Below are 23,897 nucleotides of genomic sequence, written 5' to 3' on the forward strand. Positions count from 1 at the left end.
ATTAACTGGGGAAATCAGAAACCAGGAGGATCAAAATGTCAACAAAGAATGGGACAAATTTATATTACCATATTTTTCGCACCATAGGACGCACTTTTTCCCTCCTAAAAAGCAAGGGAAAATGTGTGTGCGTCCTATGGAATGAATGCAGGGGGGAGGCAGGCGGGAAAAGCCCCCAAGAGCCGCACACAAGCTCCGTGAGCTCTTGCGGGCTTTTCAACAGGAGGGAGAAGGGACTGACTGGCGGCATCAGTCCCTTCTCCCACCTCCCAGAAAAGCCAGGAGAAGCCGTGATCTCTTTAAAGGGATTGCACGGCTTCTGCGGGCTTTTGCGAGAGGTGAGGGAACCCCCCCACCTCCCAGAAAAGCCAGGAGAAGCCGTGCAGCCCTTTTAAAGGGCGCGCGGCTTCTGCCGGTTTTGCGGGAGGTGGGGGAATCCCCCCACCTCCCAGGAAAGCCAGGAGAAGCCGTGCAGCCCCTTTAAAGGGCGCGCAGCTTCTGCCGGTTTTGCGGGAGGTGGGGGAATCCCCCCGCCTCCCAGGAAAGCCAGGAGAAGCCGTGCAGCCCTTTTAAAAGGCGCACGGCTTCTGCCAGTTTTGTGGGAGGTGGGGGAATCCCCCCGCCTCCCAGGAAAGCCAGGAGAAGCCGTGCAGCCCTTTTAAAGGGCGCGCGGCTTCTGCCGGTTTTGCGGGAAGTGGGGGAATTTCCTCACCTCTCACAAAAGCCAGGAGAAGCCGCGATCCCTTTAAAGGGGTTGCACGGCTTCTGCCGGCTTTTGCGAGAGGTGAGGGAATCCCCCCACCTCCCAGGAAAGCCAGGAGAAGCCGCGATCTCTTTAAAGGGTTTGCACGGCTTCTGCGGGCTTTTGGGAGAGGTGAGGGAATCCCCCCACCTCCCAGTAAAGCCAGGAAAGCCCTGTGCAGCCCCTCCGCCAAGGAGAGGCTGCACGGGGCTAAAGGGGAAGCCAAAACAGCGAGCGGGATCCATCCCGCTCGCTGCCTTGGCTTCCTCCATAGCTGCGCGCAACCCCTCTGCCAAGGAGAGGCTGCACGGGGCTGTGGATTCTTTAGCCCCACGCAGCCTCTCCCGGGAGGGAGAGGCTGCACGGGGCTAGGGGAAGCCAAAACAGCGAGCGGGATCCATCCCGCTCGCTGCCTTGGCTTGATCCATAGCTGCACGCAACCCCTCCGGCAGGGAGAGGTTGTGTGCAGCCTGTACGCTGCTCTTTGGGGCTGCGGGGGGGGGGGAGATTTTTTTTCTTGAATTCCCCCCCTAAAAACTGGGTGCGCCCTATGGTCCGGTGCGCCCAATGGTGCGAAAAATACGGTATATTTGAAATACCATGGTAAACACCTGAACTCTTTGGCAAGTTTTAAATGACTCTTGTAATGTTACACAGATTTTGGATACAATGGGGGATTGTAAATTAGATGGACTTATAATATCCAGTTAAAAAAAGTTACTTAAATAACCCACGGAGGGAAGGAGGAAAGTCTTGATATTCGGAAGAATCTTGTGTCATGTTTATTATTTGTGATTATGAGTGTGAATGAATTTGTAAAATCAAATAAAAAATTTAAAAAGAGAGAGAGAATAAAATTTAGAGGATCTGTTATGCATAAATGTGATCACGTGAGGGATACAAAATTTTGAAGTGGCTTATTTGTATATTTTGAATGACATCATAACCAATTATATATTCACTAACAGTTATTAGCCAACGTGTTGCGCTTTCATTTTTGTAGATTGTTACATTTTGCAACACAGGGGTTTGTGTTTGTTCAGATTCTAGAAATTCAGCAGAGAGAAGCTTCAGTTGCTAAGCAAATAATGTCTTGTCTTATTCACACTTATCTCTTGTCCGACGCCTTCCAGGAGCATGTGTGTGCCCTTCCCCTGGGAGCTTTCCCCACAAAAACCTGCTCTTTAAAGCTGAATCGGAGCAAAAGTCAATTTAGGTTTCCCATGGATTGCCATTTGCTCCAATTGAGCTTTAGAGAGCGGATTTCTGTGGAGAAGGCTTCGGTGTGAAAAAAAGGGCACTTGGACACAGAGCTTTAAATTGTGGGCTGTGCCTGGAAAGAGCAGAGGAAAGGTTAGTGTGGATGAGCCCTCAGGTGGTGCACTTGCTGTTGCGTTTACTCAAATATCTCACCTGCAAAAGCAGGAGTACCGCGTGCAGATAAATAGTGAAGTATACTGCTGTTAAGCACCATCAATGTACATGGTGCTCTTCAAAGTAATAGAAGGGTGGATGGGTGAATACAGTAAGGACTCATCCACACTCACCTTTTGCCTTGTGCTTTTTAGGTACAGGCAGCTGAGCAATTTATTTATTTATTGCCTCAGCACTTTCTCCACAAAACTTGCTCTTTAATACTGAATTGGAACAAACAACAATTCGGGGTTTCTGTGAGTTGACATTCAGCAGTAAAGAGTGGGTTTCCGCGGGGAAAGCACGAAAAAGTGATTAAGCACGGCACTGTAAAGCACGGACCTGTGCCTTTAAGCAGTAGCCAGATCAAGCTTTGCTTTCCTGGCTGAGTTCCACAAAGAACTATCATTGCAAAAAGGGAGGCTGGAGAGATAGAAAAATCCCCTGGCAAATAGCCTGGTCCGTGCTGGATTTTTGAGTTCCCTGGATCCCTTAAACAGGATTACTGAGCAGTCAGAGCCATTGCCATATTCCCTTCACCTTGTTTGCTTTAACCACTTCTATATTTCTACATTGATTGCTGTCCTCCCCCCCCCCCATTACCAGTGCTGATAGTTTATTTGCAATTCTCCAAGACTGGGTTGTGTCTACGTCAGCGAGTCCCCAGATGTTGTTGGACTACAACTCCCATCATCTCTGAGCTCTGGCCTTGCTAGCCAGGAGTGAGGGGAGTTGTAGTTCAACAACATCTGGGGATCCACAGGTTAAGAAAGGCTGGTCTACGTGATCCTGTGCCTTGGAGATTATGGCAGTTTGTGGTTGGGTCAGGCCCTGCAACCTGGAACCTCTTTGGTTAACGTGTGTGATCTTTGCTTTGACTTTTATTTGCAATTAAACCATTTCCGTACAATTTGTAGTGTTCATTCATGTTTCTCCTGAATTTCCATTCATAAAATTGGCCGAGATTAATAACTTCTGCTAATTGCAGCCTTATCTGACTCCGCTGGTTTGCCAAGTCTCTGTCGTTCTCCGTTGCTTCTCAGTGGAGGCGATGCCTGCAGTTCTTTGCCTAATCCCTATAGGGGGAGCTGTTGTGTAAGGGGATTTAAAGTTTAAATGGCCCCTAGGGACTCAGCTACATTAGTCAAACTACAACATTATAAATGCGTTATAACACTGTGACACCAGTGTAGAACTGAAATCGCAACACAATGATATTTTCCATTGTGAGCTTTACAACGATTTACCCCAAAGAGGGTTTTCAAAGCGGGTGGTTGTTGTTTTTTTACAGCTGCGTAGATCTAGCATAGGTCTGGTTGGATCGCTGTCGGTGGTGTGCTTGGTTGCATATAATGGTGTGTGGGTGTATGTGTGAATACACTTATCTACATGCACCAAGGTTTCTGAATGTTAGTTGCTGGAAACCTCAGGAGAGGAGAGGGCCCTTGTGATCATGTTCTGCCCATAGGCATCTGACTGGATGCCAGACCCTTTGGCCTGATCCAGTAGGCTATTCTTATGTTCTTGTGATCCTTTGGGGAGATAAAGCTGCAGGAGCTAGCAGGTCACTTCTTGCAGCCCAGTGGGCTGGATCTGGCCATCCTAGTGTAAATATTCTTATCTGAGAATCGATTGGATTGGTTCTGCTAGAAAAGCCTAGCAGAGGGAATTAATTCAGAGATTCACTGCTGGGCTATCCAGCTCCGGCTTAGATTGGATTATATTAACCAAGTTGTTGTTTAAAAGAGATTTACGGAGCCATCGGATGGAAGCGCACTTGGAAGTCAACTGAGCTTAACGAAAGGTCTATATGATTTCAACCTTAATGTTTGCAATTAAAAATAAATAAGCGCAGGCCAATTTAATTTCCCCTCCCTCTTTTTATAATCGGTTTTTGCCCACCATGTTCTGAACCAGAGTTACTGGAGCAATAGCTTTCTGTCCTCCAGTGGGAATAGAAGAGGCAGAATTCCTACACCGCCAGATTTCCTCCAGTTGCCCGTAGTTCCTGAGGGTGAGGGAGGGCACTGGCAGGACCCGGAATCAGGTTCTCAGGCACATGCCAGACCTGCGTGTTTCCAAGCAAGCATGGTAGCATTTTGCTCCGACTGCTTCCCCTCTGGAATTAAGGCATTCTTGCGTCTGCAGCAGAGGGTGAGACCACGTGGCAGGTCTGTGCGTGGATTCTCAGTGATGTGGATGTTCCCTCACGCATCTCCTCCTCTTTTACTTTGAATTAACCACCTTGTAGTCCCAAGGCCACCAGCGATATAAAGCAGGGCAGGTTTTGCACCCTGTGTGCCATCCCGTTGCTCCTCTGTAAGTCCATATGAGTCCCGCTATCTGCTACGGACTGGCGATCAACTGCTTTAATCGCATCCCTTCTCTTTGGTAATCTTGAAAATCCAAGGGAGCTTTGGGCCCTGGCATGTGAGGATGGAGGTCATGGTATCGAAGTGCAAATTACGGTATTTGGGAGACGGATGGCACTTACTGCTGCGTGGCCTTCTGAAGAACTGGCTAGTTGAGGACAGCCTGAGGGTCAGACGGACAAAGAGCTGTAGGCAGGTTGCACCCCATGTGTGGACTCTCTTATTTGGAAGGTTGCCAGCGTCGGCCTGGAGGAGCAGCTCGGGGAATGCGAATAGCATAGAATGCTGGAGAACGCTTGTAAGACTTGGGAGGGTCAGCAGCCACTTGAATGCTATATGGTGCCTCTGGGTTCTCAGCTGAACCTTCTGGGATATTTTGGGCCTCTGGAGGGATGTATGGAGGGTATGGATCAGTGTACGGGATCTCAGGGGGAGTGTAGGGGGCTTCCAGGGTGACAGGTGTCTCTGGGAGATTGTATGGAGGCTCCAGAGTGATAGGTGTCTCTGGGGGGATATATGGGGGTTCTAGGGTGGCAGGTGGTTCCGGAGGAATATATGGGGGTTCTAGGGTGACAGGTGGCTCTGGCGGGGTGTATGGAGGCTCCAGAGTGAGAGGCGGCTCTGGAGGGGTATATGGGGGTTCTAGGGCCACAGGTGTCTCTGGCGGGGTGTATGGAGGCTCCAGAGTGAGAGGCAGCTCTGGAGGGGTGTATGGCGGTTCTAGGGCAACAGGTGTCTCTGGAGGGGTGTATGGGGGTTCTAGAGTGACAAGTGCCTCTGGTGGGGTGTACGGAGGCTCCAGAGTGGCAGGTGTCTCCGGAGGGGTGTATGGGGGTTCTAGAGTGACAAGTGCCTCTGGTGGGGTGTATGGAGGCTCCAGAGTGGCAGGTGTCTCTGGAGGGGTGTATGGGGGTTCTAGAGTGACAAATGCCTCTGGTGGGGTGTATGGAGGCTCCAGAGTGGCAGGTGTCTCTGGAGGTGTGTATGGGGGTTCTAGAGTGGCAGGTGTCTCTGGAAGAGTGTATGGGGGTTCTAGAGTGACTGATGTCTCTGGGGGAGTGTATGGAGGTTCTAGAGTGACTGATGTCTCTGAAGGAGTGTATGGGGGTTGTAGGGTGACCAGCGTCTCTGGAGGAGTGTATGGGGGTTCTAGGGTGACCGGTGTCTCTGACAGGGTATATGGAGGCTCCAGAGTGACCGGTTTGTCTTGAGGCATGTATGGAGCCTGTAAAATGACAGGGTTCTCTGGGGGGATGAATGGGGGTTCTATAGTGACTGGGTTCTCTGGCGGGGTGTATGGGCGATCCAGAATGGCAGTTGCCCCTGGGGGTGTTTCTTGGGGGATGTATGGAGGCTCCAGAGTGACTGATGTCTCTGGAGGAATATATGGAGGATCCAGAGCGAATGGTCTTTCTTGTGGGACATACTTGGACTCTGAGGAATTGGATGAGACACTGCCTTGTTTTGGAGAGATGTATTTGGGTGGTGGGGGAAGAAATGGAGGCTCTGGGGCAGTGTAAGGCTCCCCCAGAGGAATATAGGGGGGCTCCAGAGATGCAGTCACGTCAGGGGGGATGTAGGGGGCCTCTAGAGCCCTGGGCTGTATCTCTTTAGGAATACGTGGAGGAGCTAGAGGTTTGGGTGCTGTTTCTTGGGGGAAATAGGGTGCTTCCAGGGTGACAGTTCGTTCTGAAGGGACATATGGGGCTTCAATAGGGGGAGGTGTAATTATTGGGGGTATGAAAGGGGGCTCCACAAGGATGGTTGGCTCTGGATCTTTGTGCGGGGACCTCAAAGTTGCCTTGGGCCTTCGAGGACGGCGTTTGGTGTGATGTGTTGCGTGAGCACCATGGGCTTTTGGAGAAGCAGCTGTGGGCAGAGGGACTGTGAGCACCTGTGGGGTCTTTTTGGAGGCATCTGTGGGCAGAGGGACCGTGAGCACCTGTGGGGTCTTTTTGGAGGCATCTGTGGGCAGAGGGACCGTGAGCACCTGTGGGGTCTTTTTGGAGGCATCTGTGGGCAGAGGGACCGTGAGCACCTGTGGGGTCTTTTTGGAGGCATCTGTGGGCAGAGGGACCGTGAGCACCTGTGAGGAAGTTTCAGAGGCATTTGTGGGCGGAGGGACTGTGAGTGCCTGTGGGGACTTTTTGGAGGCATCTGTGGGCAGAGGGACCGTGAGCACCTGTGAGGAAGTTTCAGAGGCATTTGTGGGCAGAGGAACTGTGAGCACCTGTGAGGAAGTTTCTGGAGCATCTGTGGGCAGAGGGACTGTGAGCACCTCTGTGGGGGTTTCAGGTGCTGTTGAAGGAGCGGTGGTGGACAGAGGACCAGTGGCCACCTTTGGGTTGGTTGCTGGCTTTTGTGTCATCAAGATGTCCTTTCTGTTAGGCAGGAGCGTTATTCCACCAGGTGACTTTCTCTTCTTCTTCTTCTTCTTGGGCTTCTGCCCTTTGGCTTCCACCATCTCCCCCAAGATCCATTCAAGGAAGTCTTTGGTAAAGGTATAGATTCCTGGGTTGTTTGCCTGGGCACAGCCCTTTCCCCAGCTGGTGATGCCAATCACGTAATATGGGGAATCCTGGTTTGTCTTGCACATCAGGGGGCCCCCACTGTCACCCTGCAGAGAGAAGGAAGGAAGGAACTTAAGTGCTCTTTCAGGAAAGCAGGGTCCCCTCACACTTATGGTGTAGGTGCAAGTCTAAGCCCACCCAGCTGCCAGGACCAAAGACCACATAAACCTTCTTAGCTGCTACATGACACCACAGACTCACCCCCTGCCATTCATCTCATCATTGCTTGCCAAGAAATGCCCATCCATCTTGTGCTTCTGCCTGTGTTACCAGGAACACATTCACACTATTCATTTAAAGCACATGGCTTTCCTCAAGAATCCTGGGAAGCATATGGCGGGAATGACTGGCAGAATCCGAGACCAGGGAGAAGAGTCGGTGGAAGAAGATTGGAAGAAATTTAAAGACTATTTACAGAAATATTGCAAAATTAATGAATGTTAGAATGATGTCAGAATGAAGCTAAGTGGTTTTAGCAGTAATGTTATAAAGGTGTATGTAAAAATGGATTGTTAATAGGTGAAAATTCAAAGTTATAATATATTAAGTTAAAGGAATAAGACAAAAACAAAGAGGGAAAGGAATTGCTGAATTAACTAACAGAACTGGAATACAAAAAAGGGAGGTGTGAGGAGGTCAGGGAAGTAAGGAAATGAAATGTAAGGCATGGAAAGATTTTTTTTAAAGTGTTTTTATCTTTTTTCTGTATTTTGTATTTTTTTCCTTTTTATTTCTTTTTCTTTTTCCCCTCTTTTTATTTAAGTAATCTTTTCTTTGAAACTTTAATAAATATCATTTAAAAATAAAAAAGAATCCCGGGAACCATAACTTATCTTTCACAGAATTACAATTTCCAGCAAACTGCAGTTCCCAGGATTCTCTGGGGCAAGCCATGTACTTTAAATGGGCTTTAAATACATGGCGCTATCACTACATAATGAATAATGCCGCGCCTGTTTCCATGCTGAATGTGAAGTTCCTTGGAACGTACCTTCAGGAAAAGAGCTGAGATTTGTCATAATAGAGCAGACGCTCTCTCTAAATGCATTTGTTCGTAAAATTGATTATCAGAATTGATTAGTTCTGAGCTTCTTCTTTTTTGTAATTGTCTGTTTTAAAACCGTATTAATCTCCCTAATTTTTGCATATGCTGACATGAGATTTATGGTTTGGGAGAAAATGTCTGAATTGTATTTTCAGAAAATCTGTTCCCCATCTGAAAGTCAATGGTATGAGGCACAAATTCACTTTTGGAGTACCGATGACTACAGGGCTACAGTGTTTTCTCAACCAATCCCTTAGTTTGATTAACTTGGGTGAGGAGGTCTGTCGGGGACTGGGCAGAGGAAGAATTGTGGAGACCACATCCCCAGTCTAACCCTTCCAGGAAGGGGGAAGAGAAAGACAGTTTAGATTTACAACATGGGTTTGAGGGAGATCACAGCTCAGAAGCAGATGAGGGGGAAAGTTGGGAAATAATGGGAGAGGAGGAGGAGGCAGAAGCGGAGTGGCAGCTAGCTGACATGGTGTCATCAGAAAGCTTCCCAGACCCTCCATCTCCCAGAACCCACCGAGCCTTGAAAGTAGGAGAGAAAAGAGCTCAAAGACAGAGGGCACATAACAGCACCCATAGAAGTGGCAGCTAAAAAAGCCAATGCAATTCTGGGCTGCATCAATAGGAGTATAGCATCTAGTTCAAGGGAAGTAATAGCGCCACTGTATTCTGCTCTGGTCAGACCTCACCTGGAGTACTGTGTCCAGTTCTGGGCACCACAGTTCAAGAAGGACACTGACAAACTGGAACGTGTCCAGAGGAGGGCAACCAAAATGGTCAAAGGCCTGGAAACGATGCCTTATGAGGAACGGCTAAGGGAGCTGGGCATGTTTAGCCTGGAGAAGAGGAGGTTAAGGGGTGATATGATAGCCATGTTCAAATATATAAAAGGATGTCACATAGAGGAGGGAGAAAGGTTGCTTTCTGCTGCTCCAGAGAAGCGGACATGGAGCAATGGATCCAAACTACAAGAAAGAAGATTCCACCTAAACATTAGGAAGAACTTCCTGACAGTAAGAGCTGTTTGACAGTGGAATTTGCTGCCAAGGAGTGTGGTGGAGTCTCCTCCTTTGGAGGTCTTTAAGCAGAGGCTTGACAACCATATGTCAGGAGTGCTCTGATGGTGTTTCCTGCTTGGCAGGGGGTTGGACTCGATGGCCCTTGTGGTCTCTTCCAATTCTATGATTCTATGATTCTATGAATGAGGAAGTGGGAGAGACTGGAGGGGGGGTGTAGATTATCCAAGAGGCTGGGTTCTACAGCCTCTCTCTGTAAATATTGAATAAAAAAGGACAGTAAGAAACCTTCCCTTGACTTTATAGTTTCCTGGGCAACAGCTGAGACCCACCGACAACATCCTGACACGGTCTTGGAAAAAGATAGAGAGAGAGACAGGGGGAAAGATTAACCCTGGGCTTATTCATGCTTTCTCTTGTCCTGCTGCTTCCCTCCTTCAGCCCCAGAAAAATGCTCTTTAGTGCTCAGTTGGAGCAAACAGCACTTCAGGCTTTCCCCATTGCCATTGGTTCCAATCTGTCACTAAAGAGCCGGTTTTCTCTGGGGCAAAAGGAAAACCGCTCAGACCTGTGTCTAGAAAGCACAAGTTGCTGGTGACTTGTGGAAGTCAGCTGGCAGCTCACCACACCTCGACCTCAGCTGTGCATGCGAAGCCCCAGCAGTATTCAGAGATCTCCCGCTCCCAGCAGAATAGTTTTTTTCCAGAGTCCCCAGCTAAGGGGAAAACTCCTCTTCCACACAGTTCATATCAACTGTTTATCATCTCCAGATGCAAGACAAAGCTAAATACTACTAGATTCAATTCATCTGGTCTCTGAAGTAAGCATACATATGTACAGAGAGATCGGCTAACACTATCTCCATGGTAGCGTATGCTGCTGTGTAAAGCCCACAGCCTTTCCTCCGACTCTCGCAGATTCAGAACCAGACCCTGACAGCAAACACGACAAGACACGGACGTGCAACAGGACAGGAACATAATGAAAGCAATGCCTTTCTATGCCCATTGGTCTACATTCCTGGACCAATGGGAGGGTGGAAGAATCGGCAAGTCATACACTCAACCTTGCAGGTGTTGCTTTGGTAACCCAGTACAACTGGCACCCTTAACTCTGAACATCCAGACATGGGAAGATGTGCTAACTCAAGACATGAGTCCAAGCACTGTGGAGTTTCACCCGTTGTTCACATGACGCCAACACGGATTGAGCGACAAACCACTCCGACGCATGCTTTCTGGGCATGAGACAAGCAGAAGTATGGACGAGCCCAAATACAGAAGTGAGATGAGGGAAAGCAGGCCGTGCAGACTCCATGCAGCAAGGCAGACAGAAAGCAGAGAGTAAGGTATTATTAGAGTGTGAGGCAGGAGTGGCGAACCTGTGGCCCTCCAGCTGCTGACGAATTGCAACTTGCATCATCCATGGCCATTGGCCATTCTTGCTGGGGCTGATGGGCACTGTAGCTCAGCAATGTCTAGAGGGCCAGAGGTTCCCCACACTTGGTGGAGGGGAAGAGGTGAGGAAGAGTGGTCTCAAGTTTTAGGTTCAAAGGGTGTCCACTGTGTGTGGGAGAGGGCACTGTTAGGATATAGTCCCATTCCACCTTTAGAACAGGCATGTGGAGTTGTTGTATGTCACATGTCTGTTTACTTCCAGCACAGTCTGCTGGGAACTTCCGTTGTATATAGCTTTTGCCTATGCTTTTTGCTTGGACACGAAGGGAAGGAGACATGTTTCCTTTGTCCTGCTGCTGAATAAAATGCTGTAAATATGCCTACATATGCCTCTGTCCACTACCTCCGTTGCAAAGAGTTCTTATCTCTGTTGGCTTGTGTGCTCAGTCTCTAAAGGTCTCTGAGGCTTGAGTCGCAGTTTTTGATGCTGTTCTGAGAACCAGAGTTCGCTCAGCTGCTGGCTGAAGGGCTGGAGCCAGCTGGGGGCCTGCCAAATGCCCCCATCTCCCCAGACGCATCCCAACAGGCACTGCCCCAGTTGCCCAAAGCAAAAGGCGTTCCTTAGCTCAGCGACGGAGCATATGCTTTGCTCATCAAAGGTTCAATCCTAGGCAGCTTCAGTTAGTGTCAGGGACTGGGCAGAGGAGGAATGGTGGAGACCTCTTCCCCAGCCTGACCCTTCCAGAGAAGAAGGAGACAGTTCAGAATTACAACGGGGGTTTGAGGGAGGTCACAACTCAGAGGCAGATGAGGGGGAAAGCTGGGAAATAATGAGAGAGGAGGCGGAGGAGAGAAGAAGCACAGGGGAGTGACAGCTGATGGACTCAGTGTCTTTAGAAAGCATTCCAGACCCTCCCTCTCCCAAGACACGGCGGGCCTTGAAAGTAGGAGAGCAAAGAGCTCAAAGGCAGAGGACACTTTTCAGCACCAGTAGCGATGACTCATGAGGAAGTTGGAGAGACGGAGGGGGTGGAGACTCATGAGGAGCAATGCCATTATTCTGAGACGCCACATTCCCAAGTCTCTCTGTGGATATTGAATAAAAGCAGATGATAAGGAGTTTTCCTTGTCTTGTCCATCCTGGGGGTTCCTCTGCCGCCTGACAGTTAGAGGGATCTCAAGCAGCTGTGCTAAGGAAGACCTATCCCAGCAGTGGGATGCCTTACCTGGCAGCTGTCAATGCCCCCTTCCTCATATCCTGCACATATGGTGTGAGGACTCATGGCCCCATTGTACCACTGGCTGCTGTTGCATTTCTTGGTGTCCAGAATGTTGATTCTTGCCTCCTGAAGGATGTCTGATGTCTTCACACCTGTCAGGAAAGCCAGCAGATTAGGTTGGTTTCTGCTTTCTCCAAGCACTGCAATCCACAGCTCTTCCCTTCCCTAGCCACACACAAACACACACGCAATTTCCCTGCTGGAATATAGCTTGGCAAAACTACACGTTACATTAAATAGGTATTTGCTTCTGTGTGTGCAGTAGTAGTTGTTGTTAAAGTCGCAGGTTCAGGATCACACACACACAAATTAAAATATGCATTCAATGTAAAATGTAGCTTGGCAGAGGAAGAGGAAGAAACCAAAACAAGTTACATACACACACACTCATTTTGTGTGCTACTCAAATCATTTCAGCACCTTAGGATATTTTTAAAGCTCCTGTAAGCAAAATGGAAGGAGGAAGGTGTGGGAGTTGCAGTTAAACATGCATGAGTGCTAGTTAGTGCATGAAGGGGTTAAGACCAGGTAGGCCACTCCCCCTTACCTCCGTGAGGGGGGAAGCGAATCTGCTTCTCTTTCTTTTGCTCACTCTCCTCTAGTTATGTAAGTGACCAGTACGGACATTTCTGAACTTGTTCCAAAGTACAGACCGCATGCTTGAAACTATAATCTGTATTTTACACCCAGGACAAGTCTTCCACCTTGCTGCTGCATGGAATAATGCATGAACCAGACCTTTCAATTTAGTAAGTAAAGCTTTTAAACTTACTTAACAGGGTGTTGCCTGTTGCCTGTAGGCAAAATATCCCAATTTCTACGCTATTCTGGGGGTTAACTCTGAGGGTGTTGTAAGCTCTGCTGGAGGCTCTCTCCTGCGGGAGAGTGTGCAAAGCCTCATGTTTTGAATCTAGGCGCCTGGCCAATTTGTTTTAGTATTAATTACCCACATGTGGGTTGGATCCATTTTCCACTTCCAGAGAAGGAAGCACCAGAAAACAACTACCTTTGTGTGAAGGGGAAGCAGCCAGATTTCCATCTGACCTGAAATAAGCCTTCATTAATTCCTGTTCTCCCAGATCTGAAGTTTGTGGGGACTGGGATACCAGCCATCCACAGCAGCACCTCTATCTCCCCCTGCCCTGTGTGTTATCTTCACAGCTGCGTTTCCACCCCTACTTGAGCTGCCCCCAGTCCCTATCTCCCTCTGCTCCCAGTCTCTCACTGTTCTGGGAGGTGGTGCCCCAACCACTGATGTGGCAGTCTGAGAAGCTGGTATCAGAGCCCATGGTGACAGGAGGCAGGCAGGCTGGCTGAACGTAGTCGCTAAATGTCACAGGTTTCTCGAGTTTTATCAGTGCAATGTCGTTGGCCTCCGTGCGCGGGTTGTAATCCTGGTGGAGGAGGACTTTGTGCACCGAGCGGATTTGCACATTGTCCGGCAACTTGGAAAGGTCCGTGGCACCCACCACAATCCTCCAGAGATTCAGTGAGCTGCAGGTAAAACAGAACATGGTTAGCGCGAGGCCCTCCGGAGTTCTTTTGAACAGAGTTCACTCTGACTACTTCTGCAAAAATGGGGGAAAATAATAATTCCTGGACACCCTAATACTGATAAACATGTATACCTGAAGGAGCGTCTTCATCCCCATCATCCAGCCCGGACACTGAGGTCCAGCGCCGAGGGCCTTCTGGTGGTTCCCTTGCTGCAAAAAGTGAGGTGACAGGGAACCAGGCAGAGGGAACAGCCTCCCATCAGATGTCAAGGAAATAAACAACTATCTGACTTTTAGAAGACTTCTGAAGGCAGCCATGTTTAGGGAAGTTTTTAATGTCTGACACTGTATTGTTTTTAAATATTCGGTTGGAAGCTGCCCAGAGTGGCTGAGGAAACCCAGCCAGATGGGCAGGGTATAAATAATATATCATCATCATCATCATCAAGCTATGAGGCACACCTGGACTATTTACACCAATTCCAGCTTCATGCAGATGTTAACATGCCAGTCTTGTGGTTTTGTTGGTTGCTGGTACTGAGCAAATAGTAGAACTAACTGATGAGTCACACTGCACACATTTTGCTGGGACACTGCACTGGGCTGAAGTTACCTATAGATTCATGTTAATGTGCCTGTATACTTTTACAGTTAGCCCAAAATGGCGTGCCTGCATTCTGGATGGTCATTTAAATCACAAAGTACATGTATCAGAATAGCTGCTCCTCTTGTCCCTCTGAATGTCCCACCCCTGGGAATCAGCCAGGTATCAGAACCAGCCCCTGCACAAACAGCTTCTGAAGCAGGGAAGGGGTGACCCACTGCAGGGAAACACCTGATGTGCCGATGAGGCAACATAAAGTTTCTGAGACATGGCGAAAGGACAGGAGGAAGCGGACAGCCCCCCCACCAGTGTCCAGTTTCTAGCAAGCAGCTGAGTCTGCCTAGAATCTCTGCCCACTGTTCTGTGGGATGTAATCCACTGGGAGCAGTCAAGTACCACATTCCTTGTTTTGCTAGAGTGGACATGCAGGGGATGTTGGTCCAGCCAGTCAAAACTTCCTGTTCCTCCTGGCCTGGAGCATCCTTCCTTGCATGTGACTAGTGGGTAGGCGTGACCTAACCTGTCCAGGTAAAAGGACAAGGCATGCTGCCGCTCTCTCTTTTCCATCTTCCTTTCATCTTGCAAACTTCCTGGACTAAACTGCTGGCTGCCAGCCAAGCAGTTGCCCAGGTCACCTTCCTTTTGGGGTAATCCTGTTTGTACATGTTTCTTTTTAATCTATTTAATCATTTTTTCAATACAAACAACAACCACAAATGACACATACAACAAAAACCATAATAACACTAATAACACAATTTGACAATTCATATTTGAATACACTGATATACCTATGACTACACCTTTTTTAACAATATTTCCCCACCTCTCTCTCCTCCCCCTACTTCACACCACTAACATGTTTGTAACTTTAAGCCTAAGGCCTGCCTTCAGGGATCACACTGTGCTCTGCCTGGTTGTGAATAAACTTTCTTTTTACTGCTTATGAATAAGACTGTGGTGCCTTTACAGTGGTGCCTCGCAAGACGAAAATAATCCGTTCCGCGAGTCTCTTCGTCTAGCGGTTTTTTCGTCTTGCGAAGCAACCCTATTAGCGGCTTAGCGGATTAGCGCTATTAGTGGTTTAGCGGATTAGCGGCTATTAAAGGCTTAGTGGCTTAGCGGCTAAAAGGCTATTAGCGGCTTAGCGGCTTAGAAAAAGGGGGGGAGCGGGGGGAAATTGGAACACTCTCAAGATGTTTTCGTCTTGCGAAGCAAGCCCATAGGGAAATTCGTCTTGCGAAGCAGCTCAAAAATGGAAAACCCTTTCGTCTAGCGGGTTTTCCGTCTTGCGAGGCATTCGTTTTGCGGGGCACCACTGTATTCAATTAGGAGGGATTCAAGGGGTCTTACCAGGAAAATATTACAAAACATTTCAATCTGGACAAGCCAGATTGAATTGCGTATTGTCTTAAGAAACTCACACGAGTTTGCAACTCGTTTTCTGCTGTGTAAAGGGGAATGGACTCTGCTAAGTAAAGGAACTTGCTTAGGAAGGATATTAATAAACAATATATCCTCTCCTGCCACCCTGAACATCCCCACATATTCTGACATGTTGGAGAGGTTCTTGTGGAAAGACAAAGGCAATCTGCACATGCTCAGAAGCACCGCACATCTTCAGCCTGTGGCAGAAACCTTGCCTTGCCTTCCCACCTCGGGGACATTCTGCTTGCCCTCAGCAGGCCAGACGTCCATTTTCCTGCCATCTTTCGTACTTGCCTTCTCTTAGTCTTGAAGCAGTGAGCTGCTGTGAGGACCCAGCGCTTGGAAAGGATGGATCCCCCGCACGAGTGCCGTGTTCCCTTGGAGGAGGGGATCTGGACGCTGACAAGCCAGGGCCACTCTCCAGCCAGGGCGTCGACACCACCCACAATTCTCATGCTGCCGCCGTGGATGGGGGCCAGGGGTCGTTTCCCGCAGTCTGACGGGAAGGAAAGAACGTTGAAAGCAGTTCAGGGAGGCAGGACTTCAGGGATGCGCAGCAAACACCTAACCGACTTCTTCAAGAAAGCACCAAAGGACGAAAGGCTCTGCAGCTGACAGGGTCAAACTTGCCAGGGAACTTTGCTCCAGCCTGGCATCAAGAAATATGGGTGTGGGGAGCTTCATTCAAGAAGTTAAGCTGCTGGGGCTCAAGAAATCCTGGCAGCAAATTTTGGCCTCCAATTAAGCCATACAGTGGTACCTCGGGTTACAGACACTTCAGGTTACATATGCTTCAGGTTACAGACTCCACTAACTCAGAAATAGTACCTCGGGTTAAGAACTTTCCTTCAGGATGAGAATGGAAATCGTGCTCCAGTGGCGCAGCAGCAGCAGTAGGCCCCATTAGCTAAAGTGGTGCGTCAGGTTAAGAATAGTTTCAGGTTAAGAACAGACCTCCAAAATGAATTATGTACTTAACCCGAGGTACCACTGTACTTGCACCAGCTATATTTCCTCTTGTATCAGCCCCAAAGAGCATGGCCAGAGCTCATGTTCAGCAACATCTCCAGGGCCAAAGATCCTCTCCGCCCCACATCTGGACCCATACATCTCCAGTGTGTTACGGAAATGATGGGGGGGGCACATCTTTAAAGTTGTTACAATGCTACAAATATTATGCCTGAATGTATCCTTTCGACTTGACAGCTCAGCAAAGGGACCTAGCTTTATAAATTCGTAGAAAATCCATACTTCAACCAACTCTCCTCATTCCAATGCCATTTTAACCCTTAAAGAAAGGTGAATCTGGGCTCCACATCCCTATGTGAACCAAGAAGCAGAAAAGGGCATCCCGCCATAATTCCCCAAGCATGAAAGCACAGACATGGCCCCCCACCCAGGGAGTGACCAGGGGGCAACAATGGACATCCACAGAGGCAGTTGAGCAAGTCAGATGTTCTGAAAGCCCATCTCCAGACAAGTCCTGAGGGCGAGGAGATGGAAAGAATTTTATTGTTCTTTCAGTGGTGGGGACTTATGAGGTGTTGGGAAAGGGGCCTGATAAAGGGACCTCATGTTGAACTTGGGTCACCCTTGTAGACCCCTCCCCATTTGTGACATGCTAGTGATGTAGTGATGATGTATCTATGATGCTGCATGAAGTGTATTCTGGGGGAAAGAGGGAAGTTTTTAAAAAGGAGGTCACCCAATGCTCAGGGTTCTTACTCCTGTGGGGACCTGTTGCGCAACAATAAAGATCATGGTCTACTGACCGCTGTTTTGCTGGAGCTTCCTTCTTTTACTGACCACATGGACCCACAGGGGACTTGCACCCCGACGAGCTGGGCTGTTGAGTAGTCTCTCACCCAGGATTTTTTTCCCTTCACAAGTGATAAATTGGAGCAAACATCAATCCAGAGAAAACTTGATTGATATTTGCTCTGATTCAGTGGTAAAGATTGGGTTTCCTTGGGGCAAAAGGCACACCTGGTGAGCCCCTAACCTCCATATTTAGGGCTCAGCCCCATTTTTGTTTGTCCTGTGAGTTCTAGTCACACGCCCAAGGGGGTTTCTGTTTGCCCTGCTGCTTTCCCTGAGAAAACCCTCTCTTTACTTCTGAATTGGAACAAACACCAGTCAGGTTTTCTGTGGACTGATGTCTATACCAGTTTATCAGTAAACAGAGGGCTTTTCCTGGGATAGGGGCAGGACAAATGAAAAACTTCTTGGACCCATGTCCTTAGTGTAGCTGCATTTGCAGACATCTCCAAAACACTGTTAGGCTCAGTTTTATTGGCAACAGGCTCATCCACGCTTCCTCATGGCCTGCTCATTTCTCCCAGGGAAGACCACTCTTTAGTGCTCAATAGGAGCAAACAGCAATTCAGATTTTCTCCAGATTGATGGTTGCTCTGATTTAGCACTATAAAGCAGGTCTCCCATGGGAAAGGAGCAGAGCTTGGGGAAACCCACTTGGTCTAGGTCCAGTGTGGACAAGTCCCAAGTCTCTTCTTGTGTTCATTACTTGTTTTATGCTGGCTTGATACAGGTTTTATGCTGCTGTTCTTGGGGTGGTTTTCAGATAGTTGAGAGTTGCATTTACTGGTACATATTGCTTATTGTTTTTTGCTTGTTTCCCCTGTCACTTTTCATGGAAGTTTATATTTTTAATAATGCTATAAACCACCCAGAGGACTGAGCTAGTGGGTGGCATAAAAATGTAATAAATATTTATAATACTGGATGAGGTGGCATGGCTCTCTGTGGCTGTATGGGAGGCTTGTTGGTGATGGCAAATGCACCTTTGCAAAACACACAAACGAAGAAACACCTGTCCTTTGTGTGTGCTACATGTCTTCAAACCAGTAAACACTTGGGAGGCCTTGACAGGTCTGGATTACCCTGGAAACTTCTCAGTATGCAAGGAAATTAAGAGAAATCTCAGACCTCTTTTTATGTACGCAACCGCAGCAGCTAGGATTTTAATAGCAAAGAATTGGAAAGGTGGTAGCACCCCCACAGAAACCGACTGGCAAGTGAAAAGGATAGAATGGGCAAAAAAAATGAGAGGCACAAATACAAGATGGGTGACACCTGGCTTGAGAGCAGTACATGTGAAAAGGATCTAGGAGTCTTGGTTGACCACAAACTTGACATGAGCCAACAGTGTGATGCGGCAGCCAAAAAAGCCAATGCAATTCTGGGCTGCATCAATAGGAGTATAGCATCTAGATCAAGGGAAGTAATAGTGCCACTGTATTCTGCTCTGGTCAGACCTCACCTGGAGTACTGTGTCCAGTTCTGGGCACCACAGTTCAAGAAGGACACTGACAAACTGGAACGTGTCCAGAGGAGGGCAACCAAAATGGTCAAAGGCCTGGAAACGATGCCTTATGAGGAACGGCTAAGGGAGCTGGGCATGTTTAGCCTGGAGAAGAGGAGGTTAAGGGGTGATATGATAGCCATGTTCAAATATATAAAAGGATGTCACATAGAGGAGGGAGAAAGGTTGTTTTCTGCTGCTCCAGAGAAGCGGACACGGAGCAATGGATCCAAACTACAAGAAAGAAGATTCCACCTAAACATTAGGAAGAACTTCCTGACAGTAAGAGCTGTTCGACAGTGGAATTTGCTGCCAAGGAGTGTGGTGGAGTCTCCTCCTTTGGAGGTCTTTAAGCAGAGGCTTGACAACCATATGTCAGGAGTGCTCTGATGGTGTTTCCTGCTTGGCAGGGGGTTGGACTCGATGGCCCTTGTGGTCTCTTCCAACTCTATGATTCTATGATTCTATGATTCTATGAATATTTACAACTCACAAAGATGACAGGGAGAATAAAAGGAAATTCAATACAGAAAGTTAATATTGGATAATATTTAAAGAATATCTTAAGAATTACTGTGACAATGTTTACCTCCTGACAGACTTAGATTGAATCTTTAAATATAGAGAAAGTACATAGCAAAATTTTCCTAATAGAAAATGGGAAAGTAAAATAATAATAATAATGAAATGTGTATAAACAAAATGTAAAATATCACAATGAGAAAAATCAGAAGTTAATGTCTATGGTGTGACTATGTAGTGGTGTGTATTGTATGTATTGTCTAAGCTGTATGTAAATTGATGTAAATTGATATATAATAAAGGCGATTTAAAAAGAAAAGAAAAGAAACTTCTCAGTATGCAAGGAAGTTTGATTCTGAGGTCTCAGCTCCTGTTTTTGGCAGTCAGTGGTGCCATCGTGTGGCCAGCTTGTGCAAAGGCAGACTGAATATCCCACAAAGGGGGACATTGTGGCATCAGAAAGCCTGAGCTTCATAGGATAGTGCAGTTCTTTACTTCTAGGAAAAATGGTGCTGGTATTGCAAGCCCTTCAGTACCTCAGGGGGGGCACTGGGGGAGAGGACACTTATGTATGTATCATAGGGTGGGGCTCTATGATGACATGGGCCTGCAAACTTTAAAAGACAACCCAATATCTGAGCAAGGCTGAAGGATGGAACTGTTAGAATTTCTGATCTATGATTGTAGTCATGGGATTTTTGTTTATCACATGACAGTGTATGTTTTGACTCCGCAGAGTGGGAAGTGACGAAGACAGGATGTTTGTGTTACTGTGTTCCATGAAGTGGGACTATTGTCCTTTGTTCTTCTTCTCTTTGCTGTCTGATGCTAGAGAGAGAGGGAGCCATGTTACAGTGCTCCGTGTCTGTTTAGGTGTAAATAAAGTAGATTAGCCAAAATGGTGAGTTGCTGAGGTCCATTAAGCAACTGCGCAAACTCTGCGGATCCCTAAGCGTGCCGGTGTTGGTGTCGCTGTGATGTTCGGGCAGAAGAAAGCTTTTGAAGCTCCTGAACGATCGACCAGGAGGGAGAGAACATGCCAGTCGGGCATGTGTCTCTGCCAAGGTCCTACTCGAGTGTAGGCTGACCTCCTGGCAGGAACTTGGCAGTCAAGGTACAGAATTACAGAATTGACCTTGAAGGGCAACTGGAAAAGGAGAAGGGGTGTGTGTGTGTGTGTGTGTGTGTGTGTGTGTGTGTGTACGTGTTTTCATTTCAGTTTTGTGTATGTGTGTGTTCCCCCCCCCCCGGATTTTTTTTTGTGGAAACAGAGATTGGAGGAACTCTTCTGCAAATGTTTCCTCTTTCAGAATGATGTGTGCTGTGGCTTCTAAAGTGGCCTTTTAAAATAATACAGCTGCAAACCTTAAAGGTCAAAGTTTCAAAGATATAGCTCTGTGGTGAGGCTCACGCTTTGCAAATGAAAGGTCTAGGTTGAGTCTCTAGCAGCGGTGGAGCATATGCCCACTCTGCCCAGGGTGGGTGTGCTCCCGAGGGGGGCGTGGCATGGAGGGTGCCCTCCCAGGCGTGGGATAGCTGCTCGGGTGCCCCGAGTGGCGCACACACCCTGCAGCCAGGGGCGGAGAGAGCTGTCCATGGCGGACATTCGGCACACCGCCCACGACTCCCAAGCCTCCCCCAAGCTGTCAAAATGAAGGGGAGGGGGGGCAATGCCACTGGCAAAGTGGTGCAGCTCCCCCCTTACCCCGATGGCTCGGGGTAGGTTTGGGAGTCACAGGCAGGAGGCACGTTGAATGTCACTCCCCTCAGTGAGGGCACCTGGGGTGGACCGCCCCCACCGCTCCCCTTTCTAAGCCCCTGGTCTCTAGCATGCCCAGGTAGGGCTGGCAAGGCCCCCTTTTGAAGCCATGAAGGTACACCTGAACAAATGGACCAGCTGTCTCACTCAGCCTAAGCACTCATCTTCTGTTTGTCCCATGATCTTTTCCATTTGTCTCATGTTTTCTAGGGCTCTGAGAGATTTTTCTTCCATCCCGCCACTTCCCCTGGGAAAATTCGCTGTCTACCACTGAATCAGAGCAAATTTCCATCCTCAGTAAACCCAATTAGTATTTATTTTTTCTGATTCAACAGTAAACCACAGGTTTTCCTGGGGAAAGAGACAGTACAAAAAAAAAAACTATGGACCCATGCCTAAAAATCATGGGACAAGTGTGGATGAGCTCTAAGGCAGTAGCATGTGTTTCTGTGGTCTGTGTGTGTGGTTTGGAAGCTGCACGGTCAGGGAAGAAACAATGCTGTCCAGGGTTGTAAAGACTGCGGAGAGAATAATTGGGTGCACTCTTCCCACCTTGGATCAAATCTACGCTTCCAGGTGCCATAAGAAAGCTGCAGAGACAGTGCATGATAGTGCGCACCCCGGAAATTATCTCTTTCAGCTTCTATCTTCTGGAAAAAGGTCCAGGGTTATAAAGACTAGGACTAGCCGCCTGAGAAACAGTTTCTATCCAAATGCAATTTTGGTTTTAAACACAGTGTAAGGAGTCTCTATGGGAGTATATTGTATTTTTAAAATAGGGTATCAGAGTTTTTAGGAGGCTAATCAGGTTGGGATAGCTGGAATAGCAGGCTTGTTGGTTTTTGAATGTCTTATGTAGATTTTTTCAATTTCGTTGTTCTGTTTGGGACAATGACAATAAAGATTATCATATCGTATCATATTGTATTGTATAAAAGAAATAATTTTAGACTAGCTGATAGTCCTGAGCTTCAAATTGCTGTCCTGAGAATGTCGCCCCCCCACCCACCGCAAACTGAGACCTGACAAGAGACCTTATCCATCAAGGGGATATCTGGTGGGGCCCCTAAAATAAAGAGAGAGAAACTGGTTGCAAGAGGCAGATTCAAACAGTTGCTAGCACTTGCATCCCCAAAAGCAGATAACTAATTGTATCCTGGAATGATGTGTGTTGACTCCAAGTAAGAAGGACCACCAGGTTCCATGGGACTTACTTCATAGCAGTCATAAGCCAAGGGGAATTGGGACCTGGAACTGTGTGTGGGTTTGTCTTCGCTTCTGTTTATCTTGGACCTAGTAAGGATGGTTCTGAAATGGTTTCTGCTTGCCCCATGCTTTCTAGCCATGAGTCTGGGCGGTTTTCAATTTCCCCGCCACTTTCCCCAGGAAAATTTGCTCTTTACCGCTGATTCGGAACAAATGTCAAGCCACAGGAAACCCAATTGATGTTTGGTTTGATTCAGTGGTAAAGAGCAGGTTTTCCCTGGGGAAAGTGGCAGGACAAGCAAAAGTTTGGATGAGCCGTCCGTCTAGTAAAAACTTCATTCCTTCTGCCTCATCTTAGGATGGGAACGATGCAGAGAGCACCACCATCATGCTCTTTGCAAGAAACATCCTTTCCCCCTTTCACATTTATTTTTTGTTCCCTCAACATCTAGCTTGGGAAGGACCTCCTGCGGCACTTAAAGGTGCTTTGTGAGTTTGGGTTGGTCTTAATGAAAGATCTGTTCTCCATCTTGGGGCAAATCTACGGCAATTTCTATCAGACGAAAGGTATTCAGGATAGTATTGTCCCTTAACACATATTAATCATTTCTCCAAACTCTCAGGGTGAGAGTGGTTTGCTTTCACTTCTCCAATATATAGACATTTCTACAGATACCTACTTAGCAGAACACTAAGTGCTCCAAGTGCCGACTGAGACGGTGCGAAATGAACTATTGCTTCAACACCAATTTTTAGGCAAGGAGGGCCGTTTGAATCCTGGGTTTTCCAGCTCACAGCAAACAGAGAATCAGGTCCTAAAGCAGGCACCATGAAAATATTCCACCAGGTATGTTGAAGAGCTGGTTGGATGCCCTGACTTTCAACATCTGCCTGCGCCAAAGCCTCAGACACAGGGCCAAAATTATCAGGACTCTGTAATGGGTGGAACGAGAGACTCTCTTATGTTGAGCCTCCTTAACCAGACTTGTCTCAGAACAGGAGCCCAGAAGATGACCATCATTTTGCTTTTATCCTCTGCCCTCGTTAATCTGAATAATTGACAGCTACCATTCACCTCTCATGGAACACAGGCAGCTCCAAAAATGGGTGGGGCTGGCTTCATTAAGATCTGGGTTGTGTTTTGGTGGGAACATGCCTAAAGAGAACGGCTGAGTGAGCGCTCTAGTGTGGGCCTGGTCAAAGAGACTACGAGATAAAGGTCTCACCCCCAGCCACAGACCCCAAGCCCCACTTACCTGCTGGATCATAGCCATGTGTCCCCAACAACCTCAGCAAGGCCACGACCCCCAGAAGCAGCCCAGCTGGGACTCCCTTTATGAGCTGTGGTTCCTGGTAGCGGTTCCACATCGTTTGGCCTCAGCAGCAAGATGTCGACTTTGGTGGGTTCTCCTTCTGTGTTGCTAGGAGACAGAGCCTGGCCATGTCCACCAAGGAAGGGGGTGGGATGAACAGGTCACCCATCCCCTATGGACCAGACACAGGGTAGCACCACCTCCAAGGAAAGAGTCTCCAGGAAGCAGGCAGAACCTCTCTGCTGGCAGTAGAGCACTGGGCGTTACAGTGTCTCCAAAGAACTTCTGGAGGAGGTCTGGTCATCATGGCTGGGCTGTGGAACCTCTACACAATAGACCTTCTGGAAGCCTGCAATCTTCTGGAAGCCCAGCAAGGCCTTTCTGTTTGGTCTGATCTGAGCAG

At 47.9% G+C, this 23,897-nt stretch overlaps 1 protein-coding gene across 1 annotated transcript; it reads right to left on the reverse strand.

Annotated features, from left to right (window-relative positions):
• Positions 1–4,488: 4,488 nt before the first annotated feature.
• LOC308595551 (uncharacterized protein) lies at positions 4,489–23,789 on the reverse strand. The gene is made up of 5 exons (XM_081209894.1): positions 23,438–23,789; positions 15,667–15,868; positions 13,070–13,338; positions 11,791–11,936; positions 4,489–7,144 (listed from the first exon to the last, which is right to left on the reverse strand). The coding sequence occupies exons 1-5, from the start codon at positions 23,547–23,549 to the stop codon at positions 4,748–4,750; spliced, it is 3,126 nt and encodes a 1,041-aa protein (XP_081066020.1). The 5' UTR covers positions 23,550–23,789; the 3' UTR covers positions 4,489–4,747.
• Positions 23,790–23,897: the final 108 nt, after the last annotated feature.

Source organism: Podarcis bocagei (genome assembly GCF_964188305.1).
Source record: "Podarcis bocagei genome assembly, chromosome: 10".
Taxonomy (NCBI): Eukaryota; Metazoa; Chordata; class Lepidosauria; order Squamata; family Lacertidae; genus Podarcis; species Podarcis bocagei.

Bases quoted from the DNA above. Each gene is read 5' to 3' on its own strand.
- LOC308595551 (XM_081209894.1), bottom strand. From the start codon at position 23,549: ATGTGGAACCGCTACCAGGAACCACAGCTCATAAAGGGAGTCCCAGCT. The intron at 11,937-13,069 runs GTGAGAGACTGG...CTTTCCTGACAG, and splicing joins GGGCACCACCTCCCAGAACA to GTGTGAAGACATCAGACATC. The intron at 7,145-11,790 runs GTAAGGCATCCC...TTCTCTCTGCAG, and splicing joins GGGGCATTGACAGCTGCCAG to GGTGACAGTGGGGGCCCCCT.